General features: G+C 40.8%; 1 protein-coding gene across 1 annotated transcript in view; it reads right to left on the bottom strand.

Annotated features, from left to right (window-relative positions):
* The window catches only part of Phka1 (phosphorylase kinase regulatory subunit alpha 1), a gene marked incomplete in the record, with an annotated part of 135532 nt that overhangs the window by 94915 nt on the left and 30202 nt on the right, over positions 1-10415 (bottom strand). The window contains 1 exon segment of the mRNA XM_055595737.1: positions 5280-5414. Within this exon segment, the coding sequence (XP_055451712.1) occupies positions 5280-5414 (135 nt within the window).

Raw genomic sequence — 10415 nt, forward strand, 5'->3', positions numbered from 1 at the left:
AGATAGATAGATAGATAGATAGATAGATAGATAGATAGATAGATAGATAGATAGATGATAGATAGATACAGATGCATACATAGATAAATAGAAAAAGACAGACAAGAGACAGAGAGACAGACAGATTTTTATATAGATGATGAAAAAGAGCTGCCCATCACTCCTAAGTATCTAACATGGGGAAGAACACTATTTAGTCAGACTTAGTGTGGAGTATCTCTTTATTCTTGGCAAGATAGCAGCTTATTTGATGTGTATTTCTAGCAGTTCTGTTATTGTGAAACTGTCACATAATATTTTGAAGACAGGGTCTCCCTATGTAGCATTAGCTGGCCTGAAACTTGCACCGCAGCCTAGGCTGAGAAACTCAATCCTTCTTAGGTAGCCTCCTGGGAACTAATATAATTGTAGGCTTGTTTACAAGATATTTTAAAGAGGCACTCATTTGACTGATAAGATTTTTAACTGGCAATCTCTATAATTTGGGGGAGATAATAGGTACTGAATGGGGCCTTTTTTGGTACATGACAGATGAGCACTCTACTACTGAGCTATATACTTAATCAAAAATTTAATCTATATTATAGAAATTACATTATCTAATTTATATTATACAAATTTTATTTTGTGTAAGTTATATTGTAATTGAATTTACAAATATAACACCTTGTGGCTTGATTTAAGATTATATTGATTTCCTGGTGGTACTGTAATGAGCTATCACAAACATAATAGCTTAAAACAGTACAAATTTAGGCCAGCGAGCTGGTTTTGGGGTAAAGGTGTATGGTGCTAGGTCTGATGACCTGAGTTCAGTCTGTGGCTACCGCATGGTGGAGGAGATAAATCAGTTCCTGAAGTTGTCCTCTGACCTCTTGTCCTCTGACCTCCACACATGCATGAGGACACGAGCCTGTGCTTGCAGCTGGGCAGTTTCATCAGGCTGCTTTCCCACTGTGGAGTTCTGGAAATCTAAAAGACTTCTCTCATTTTGCCCCATGTTTGTCGTCTTTCTCTGTCAGTCTAACTTGGCAGTATTTTTGCTGGCACAGGTAGAATATTCCCTATTCTAAGTTCTCAGAACCTGAAGTGTTTTACATTTTAAAAATGGGAATAATATTCATATATACTTTCCTGGTTGAGCAAGCATCATTTACCTAAAGGCTGAAATCTGAATGTAGTCCAAAGCCCTAAATTTAGATTTCAAAACTCGAAATAAAGTTTCAATAGGGTTGGTTTCTTCTGGAGAGAATTTTTTCCTTGCTAATCCTGACTTCAAAAGGTTATGGGCATTCCTAGTAATCCACATAGCAATACAACCCCAACTTTCGGTCTGAATGAGAATGGCCCCATAAGCTCAGAGATTGGAATGCTTGGCCACCAGGTACTATTTGAAATAATTGGGAGGTGTGGCCTTGATGGAGGAAGTGTTTCACTGGGTGTCAGCTTTGAGACTTAAAAAGCCCAGGCCCAAGCACGGGGGTCTGCCCCCTTACTCCTCACCACCTGAGGTAGTCAGGAGAGCAAACCCTGGGGTCATGAGAGTGGCTGGGCTGGCCCTGACCCTGACCAGCTGCAGCACTTGGGAGAGAGGGCCCTGCACCTCCACTGGGCAGCACAGTGAAGCTGGCTCTGGAGGTGGAGGTGCTGGTGAGCTGGACCCAAGGGCAAGAGAGCAAGAGAGCTGGCCCTGCCTCCCGCTAGTGGCAGCATTGGGTGGCCTAGCCAGAGCAATGCTGGAGAGCTTGCCCTGGTGGTGTGAATAAGGGAGAGCTGGTACACTGACCAGCTCAGCTACCATCCAGGCCCGGATCCAGGGCTCTGAAATGGCCACTGCCAAATCTACATCATCTGAGAACTGTTGGGGCACATGAGAGGTGCTGGTCCTACTGATAGGAAGCTGCAGGATCTCCGTGATATTAGGCAATAACAGAAGGACTGGGAAGCATTCCAGTGAGGATCTAATATTGATGGTGCGTCAGGAGCCAGAGACCTCGAGCCCGACCAAGGACTCATTACAACGAACGTTTGTAAGATAAGATGGTTTGACAGAGGGGTATACTGTGGGACACAGTGGGACACACTACAGCTTCCGCGACTAATGTTTTCTATGCTTTGTTTTGTTTTGTTCACTTTTTTGTTTATGTGTTTTTATATTTTCTTTGGGTGGGGGAGGATGCAAGGGCAGAGGGCGGATATGAGGGGTTAGGGAGATGAGTGGGACTGGGGTGCATGATGTAAAAATCATAAAGAATCAATAAAAGTTTTTTTTTTTAATCAGCTCAATCCAGGCCCAGTGGTTCTCCCTTCTTGCTGCCTGTGGATCCTGATTTAGAACTCTCAGCTCCTTCTCCAGGACCCTATCTTTCTTCCTGTGTGTTGCCATGCTTTTCACCATGATGATAATAGACTAACCCTTTGAAATTATGAGCCAACCTCAGTTAAATGTTTTTCTTGAAAAGAGTTGCCATGGTGATAGTGTCTCTTCAGAGCAATAGAACACTAAGACAGAACTGGAGAACGGGGTATTGCCGTGGCAGGCCTGACCATATTGCTTGTTAGTAGAGTGTACTTTGGGAGTTTGGATTAGGAAATCCAGAACACTTTCAGAAGGGCTTAATGAACCATACCAAATAGCCAGTTGTGGTGGCACACACTGGTAGAATTTTTGAAGGAATTGGAGGCAAGAGGATCATGAGTTCAAGGCCAGCCTGGACTCAACAACATGGACTTCATTCACCAAGGCACACCTGGCTATAACATCTGGCGACTGCAACAGAGAGACCACTACTGAGCCACGTTATGGCAAGCTGACTACATTCAACCATGTCCTCCATGGACAGGACAATACGTTGTCCCTACTCGAGTAGATACTTGTTCTGGTTATGGATTTGCCTTTCCTGCATTTAATGCTTCTTCCAAGGCCACCATCGTGGACCTACAGAATGCCTTACCTACTGTCATAGTATTTCACACAGTACTGCTTCTGACCAAGGAACTCACTTCACAGCCAGAGAAGTGTGACAGTGGGCCCACAATCATGGAAGTCACCAGTCTTACCATGTTCCCAACAATTCTGAAGCAGCTGACCTAATAGAAAGATGGAATAGCCTTTTGAAGACACGGTTACAGTGCCAAGTAAGTGGAAGAAGCCTCAAGGGCTGGAGCAGGTTCTCCAGAAGGTGATCTAGATTTGAATTAGCATCCAGGGTATAGTACAGTTTCTCCCATAGCAAGGATCCACAGGTCCACGAATAAAGGGGTGGGAAGGAAATAGTTCCACACACTATCACCCCTAGTGACCCACTAGGACAATTTTTGGGTCTGTTCCCTTCACCTGAAAGTCTTCTGGCACAGAAGTTTTGGTTCCAGAAATGGGGGAGCATTCCTGCCAAGAGCTACAACAAACATTCCATTGAACTGGAGCTCAGGCATCTCCCCGGCCACTTTGGGCTGTTGATGTCCTTAAGCCAAGAGGCTCAGAAAGAAATAACAGTGTTAGGAAGGGTTGTTGATCCAGATTACCAAGGCGGAATTGGATTGCTTCTCCGCAATGGAGGCATGAAAGGCCATGTCTGGAGAATAGGAGAGCCTTCAGGGTGTCTCTTGGTGCTACCGTGTCTGTGAGTAAAGTCAATGGGAACCACAACAACCTAATCCAGGATGACAAAGGGCACAGGCCCATCAGGAATGAAGGTATGGGTCACTCCTCCAGGAAAAGAGCCAAGACCTGCTGAGATGCTTGCTGAGGGTGGAGGATATACAGAATGGGCAGTAGTAGGAGTTAATTATAAATACCAGCTAAGGCCACAAGATCAGTTGCAGAAATGAGGAGTATAACTCACATGAGAAAAAACTTACTCACATGAGTATTTCTGCCAAATTTTCTTAGGATGCATCTGTACAGATACTTGTGATTCATTTCTTCAACTAACTTTCTTTCTTCCTTCCTTCTTTCCTTCCTTCCTTCATTCCTTTCATTCTTTTTGGTATTTTGACAGCATTTCTCTGTATAGCTCTGGCTATCCAGGAACTCACTCTGTCTTTCTTTTTGTTATTTTGACAGCATTTCTCTGTGTAGCTCTGGCTATCCTGGAACTTACCCTGTAGACAAGGCTACCTCTGTCTCTCAAGTGCTGGGGTTAAAGGCAGGCACCACCACCACCCATATCTTTCCTCAATTTATCAGGTGATATAGCATCAATTAAGAGAATACCAACGATTATCATACTTAAGTTTGAGATACTAAAAGGATGTCTTTCAAGTGACATTGTTACCTATTCTAAATTTATAATGGTTTTGCAGTTGTATGAGGTAAAGTTATATCATATTAGACATTATTATAACCTGCTTAAATACATATAGAGTTTGTGATTGTTCAAGGGATACTTATATCATGTTATGCATAATTATATAAGTTCTGTTACTCTAGAGAACCGTGACTAATAAAACCAGTCTTTTATATCTGTTATGTCTTAGCTACTTCTGTAACCTGATCTGTTTCTATGATTGTATTTGGGATCCACCTCAACAATCTAGGGTGATATTCTCATCTCAAGTTCCTTCATTTAACCACACCTGAAAAATTATTTTTGCCATATAAGGTAATATTTATAGGTACTAGAGATCAAAAACTGGGTATTTGGGGAAAGGGGTGGTTATTCAGCCTCTTGCAAAGATTGTTTAGAAATTTTACATATCATTTTCTATATTGGGTAATAAGGCTGGAACTTGGGGTTTGTTTTTGCTAGGCAAGTGTTCTGCCACTGAGCTACAGACTCCCAGCCCTGATATCTTCTGTTAGTTAACAGTGTAGCAATTTGTTTAACATAAAAATTCCATCATTAAATTTAATAAAAGAAAAAATGACTATTCAGAAAAAGGTATTAGATTAAATATTTTTTTGTTAATGATTAGTTCATCACACAACAATATAAAAGATCTAAAACAAATTCCTTGATCACTACTCAACATAAAATTAGCGTGTATTCAAAACAGAAATATAGGTTCCAAGAAAGGGGAGAACATGCTAGTTAAACATGCATTTATAAAAAGAATATAAGCAAGCATGTCCTACATACCAAAGTATGCATAAAACACATCTAAAATTATCAAGCCTGCTCATAAAAGATTGGTTCAGAAACTTGGATTCCTGCATTTAAATCCTTCTTGGATCCAATGGAACAGAGTAATACAAGTTAAAGAAGGGGGGGAAATGGAAAGAAACCAGCCATCATCAAATAGTAATTTGATTCTAGCAGGCTGGCCAATAGACTTACCAAGACTGGAATAAATGTGGCTGAGAATACGAGCTGGCTGTACTCTGATGGGGTACACCTCAGCAATGGTCTCTACATCAATTCCCTTTTCCTTCAAAATAGCCTTGATTTCTTCTGTTTCAGCTAGAATGGAGACTATAGGAAAGAAAGAAGATGAGGTCACCAGAAAGGCTTAGTCCAATAGAAACTTTAAAAATTATCTTTTAGATTTATTTATTTTATGTGTGTGAGTGTTTTGCATGCATGTATGTCCATGTACCACATCCATACCTGGTGCCCATGGAGGTCTGAAGAGGGCATAAGATCCCCGGAAATCGGAGTTACAGACAGTTGCAAGTCACTGTGTGGATTCTGGGAAGTGAATCTGGCTGCCCTCAACTGCTTAGCTGAGCCATCTCTCCCGACCTCTAAAAATATTTTAAAGTGCATAATTTCTTTTGTAGAGGGAAAGAGTAGAAAAGCATTATTGAGAGATTCTGGTGAATCAGGGATTATTCTACAGAAAAAAAATTACATGACTAGGAAAGGAAAAACATGACTAGAATATGAGACTGAGCTTTTTTGTTAGTTCCCTGTATGGACCTACTGAATGGTACTTTCAGTATTTATCAGATTCCATGTTGAAATGGAAAATTTTAATCATTTAGTCTTTTTCCAACAGTGCTGGTGAAAGATGACTGTCCAGGCTCTTCAATGTTAGTGCATTTAATGTCAGCACTAAGAGTGTGAGGGCAAAATATGAATCACCAGAGTTGCCCTAAACCTAGAGAATGGAAAGAGAGCAAACTGAGGATGAATGTATGAGTCAGCAATATACAGGTCTGAGAGCTGTAGGTTTAGGAGGAGGATGGTTAAGGTGCTAGAGATATAGAGATTAATGAAGTAGTTCTTTCTGGAAGAAGCACCCAGTGTTATAGGAGAGACACATATTAATTCATTAAAAATGACCTTCAAGGTAAATGGAGATATGCATAGAACATCATAAGACCACTCATCTAGATAAGACCACTTATCTAGTCTGGAGTTGGGAAGATTAAACTTGGGGGCTGGAGAGATAGAGCAGTAGTTAAGAGCACTGACCTCTTTTTCAGAGAACCCATATTCAGTTCCCATTATCCATCTGGTGGCTTATACCTATCTGTAACTCCAGGGAATTCAAAGCCATCTGAGGGCAGCAGGCACACACATTGGTGCGCAGACATACATTCAGACAAAACATTAATAGGCATTAAATTAAAAAAATAAAGGAAGGTAGCCCAAAAGAGCTGGCTCTAACTCAACTTGAACTAATGAGTACATTGGTCTGGAGAAAAAAGTGAGTGAAGGGCTGGAGAGATAACTCATCTGTTAAGAGCACTGTCTTCCCATCCAGAGGACCCAGGTTCAGTTCCCAGTACCTACACGGTGGCTCACAAACTTCTTTATCTCCAGTCCCAGAGTATCCAGTTCCATCTTCTGACCTCCACAGGCACCAGCTACTCACATACCACACAAAGCCATACACGCGGGCAAAATGCCTATACACTTTTTTAAAGGAGCTAGTAAGAGGATATTGTACTCTAAAGGTTGGGAGGCAGTGGCAAACGACATAGATGTCACTGTTAAGACATGAAAGATCTTACTAAGGAGTAAAAGAAATGAAAACGGAGAGCTAGACAGGGGTTAGCTCATGGAAGGATGGGTGTTACTTTGGAGGTTTTATATATTATTGTTGGGCACTGTTTCCAAAGCTGTATTCTATAGGACTTCGGGGTTCTACAGGGGCCAACAGAGTTAGTTACAGGAGTAGAAGAGACTAAAGGAGACTCAAGTAAATAAACTTTTGAGGTCCCAGGAACACATTCAACCCAAGCAATTACATTCTTGTTTATATTTGTAAAATATTCAGAGTTTGATGTCAGGTGAGAGGGACACATACATGGACATAATGAGTACTGGATGGAATGCAGAAAGGAGTTGATATCATAGAGGTGATGGTAAAAGTAAGGGAGAAACTGTTTCAGATGAAAGAGACAGCATGCAAAAAGATACAGAAGGTTAGGTTTTATTGCTTTGCTTCCTGTTGTGCTGGAGAATAAAGTCAGGCCTTCACAGAATATCCAGTCACTTGTTCTGCTGAGCTACACCCTTAGGGTATGAAAAGTTCTTTGTAGTAGCAATATGGATTATGGAGGGGCAGTGAAGAGAAATGAAGTAAAGCACAAGGTCCGGTGTTACATCACAAAGAGTCCTTGTAAGCCATAACAAAAAAAAGTGAAATAGGAAGCCCCTGCAGAGTTGTAATCAAAGAAATAATACACCCTGTTGCACCTTCAAAAGATTGCACTTAAGGTAATAATTAAAGTATGGACACTTCTCTGTGTGGGCTACAATGATTTATAAAAGCAAAAGAATAAACTGACCGACCATACTGGGCCTGTACTGAAGACAGAATTATCAGTTCAAAATAACACAGTAATGTAAGGGGAGATGTTGAAAGCTCACATTAAAACCATGTTATTGGTACTGTCAAAAACAGGACGGATGTCAGAATGACTTGAGAAATAAAAAAGCCAGAACTTGTTATATAAATACAGGAAATCAGAGAGGAATAAATATGAATTGAAAGTGTCCTTTTAGTGTTCATTTCTGTAGCTGGCAGTATTTAATGATACAGACACAGAAGGAATAAATAGTGGCAATAGGTGATACAGTAGGAGGATCTAGCTGATCAACTTTACTTATGTTCAGTCTATAGAGCATAGAAACATTAAAATAGGACTGTCAGAAGCCATTAGAAACAGATGAGATGGGACAAGACTATATAACCAAGAGAAGAGCAACTAGAATATAACTTTGAGAAAACTCAGAAATAGATAAAGAAAAGCCTGGGGCAAGGGAAAGTTCTTATCTTCCAGCTTGTATTTTCTCTATGGGATAATGGCGTCAGCATGTGAGTGTGAAGAAAAAGGGAAAGGGTATGGAATGAGGCTGGGAAACATAACAAATTATTCAGAGCAAGTCAAGTGGTAGGCCAAGGACAGAATTCTCAGGAATACCAATAGAACAAAGGAAAGAAAAGAAGAGTAAACTAAGAATAAGGTAGAAAAGTACTTAAAAGAGGTTCAAGGAGATCTACAAAAGCATAGCATCATGGCAATTGTGGAAATTAAGTTTTAGAAAGATAAGTGCATGGTATATACTAATTTATAAGTGGATATCAACCATATAATACAGGGTAAGCATACTATAATCCACAGACCAAAAGAAGCTAAATAAAGGACCCTAGGGAGGATGCTTAATTCTCCTTCAGAAGGGCAAATAGAATAGACACCAGAAGCAGTTGAAGAGAGGGAAGAGGAAGAGAGAGTACCATAGAGGGCCTTCGAAAGACCCCACCCAGCAGGAGATCTAAGCCAAGGCTTTGGCCCACAGCCAAACTTTGGGCAGAGCACAGGAAGTCATAGGGAAGAGTGGGGGGATGGAAGGACGCAGAGGGGACAAGAACTTCATAGGACGACCAATAGACCCAAGAAATCTGGGCCCATTGGGTGCTTCAGAGACTGATGCACCAACCAAGGACCATGCAGGGAAAGGACCCAGACACTCTGCTTAATAGGAAGCTTAATGTGGGCTTCCTAGTAAGGGGAGCTGGAGCTGTCTCTGACATGGACTCTGTTGCTAGTTCTTTGATCACTTACTACTGGTGGGGCAGACTTGCCATCCCACAGAGGAAGACAATTCAGGCAGTCCAAATGAGACTTGAGAGGTTGGGGTCAGGTGGTAAGGGAGGAAGGCTCCCCCTTTCTGAAGACTAGGGGAAGGGGATAGGAGGTAAGAGGGAAGGAGGGCGGGACTGGGAAGAGACAAGGGGGCTACAATAAGGATGTAAAGTGAATGAATTATACAAAATTAAAAAGGAAAGATAAGTGACAAGTCAATCTAAAAGATCTGCTAATATATTGATAATAAAATATATACCAAGACTGAAAAATACAAGGCATCCTGAAACTAAGCAAGAATATTTTGGGGTATTAAACCACATTATAAAGTACTGGAGAGTTAATGGAATATGAAGAGGCAGAAATATCAACGTGGAAAAGAGAGATTAATATAACAATAGATTTAAAAAAAAACAGGACTAGGGAAATCTGAATATTTCAAGAAAGACTGTTCATAAAGAAGACTATAGGATCAAGCACGACAAGGCGAATTTGTATTAAATAGGAGTATAAACACATTTTTTTCTGAGACTTAAAAACAAGATTGTTGGGGTGGGAAGAATCGGGAAATTGAAAAATATCAGAATGTGAAAATAAGCTGGCATGTAGTAGCAATCCAAATATTAGGTTGAAAACAAAGGGCACTGCTGAAAAAACAGAATATTTGGAACTGGCTGAGAATAATGAAAATGCTGACTAACAATAAGAACAAAGACCAACAAACATGAAACTGAGTTGGAGACCATGGATGTCCAATGCCACCACTCTGCTCATCGTGTATTTTCCCCATAATATCTTTTAGTAGGCACAGGATCAGAAAATGTAGGCTATATTGATCTTGAACTATAATATTTCTGGTGGACAAAACAAAAGAATGATGTAAGGGTGAATGGAATATTTAGATGATCAAACATGAGGTATGGGGTAGAAAAGAGCAGCCTAGGAGGAATTAGAGACAAGTAGGAAGAAAAAGAAAGCTGAGATACATTGGTAGCAGAACACCAGAATTATATACCTATAAGGTCCAAAAGTTTGACCCTTGGTTTCTGGTGGTTTGAATGAGAAAGGGCCTCTACAGCCCTTGTTTAAATACTTAGTCCTCAGTTGGTGGAACTACCTGGGAAGGAGTAAGAGGTGTGGCCCTTTCAGAGGAAGTTTGTCATTAGAGGTAGCAAAACCCCACACCATTCCTAGTTCATTCTCTCTCTCCCCCCCCCAAAGATGTAACCTTTCAGCTACTGCTCCAGCCTCATGCTTGTCTGCCTGCTGCCATGCTCCTGCCATGATGGTAATGGACTCTGTATGGAACGGAAAGCCCAAATTAAGTGTTTTCTTTTAGAAGCTTCATTGCTCATGCTGTTTCGTCATAGCAAGGGAAAAGTAACAAAGATAAGGTATCTAACATAGAGATACAGAGACAGGGTACTACAGTCAT

This window comes from Psammomys obesus, unplaced genomic scaffold (genome assembly GCF_907164565.1).
Source record: "Psammomys obesus unplaced genomic scaffold, mPsaObe1.curated_primary_1811, whole genome shotgun sequence".
Lineage (NCBI taxonomy): Eukaryota > Metazoa > Chordata > Mammalia > Rodentia > Muridae > Psammomys > Psammomys obesus.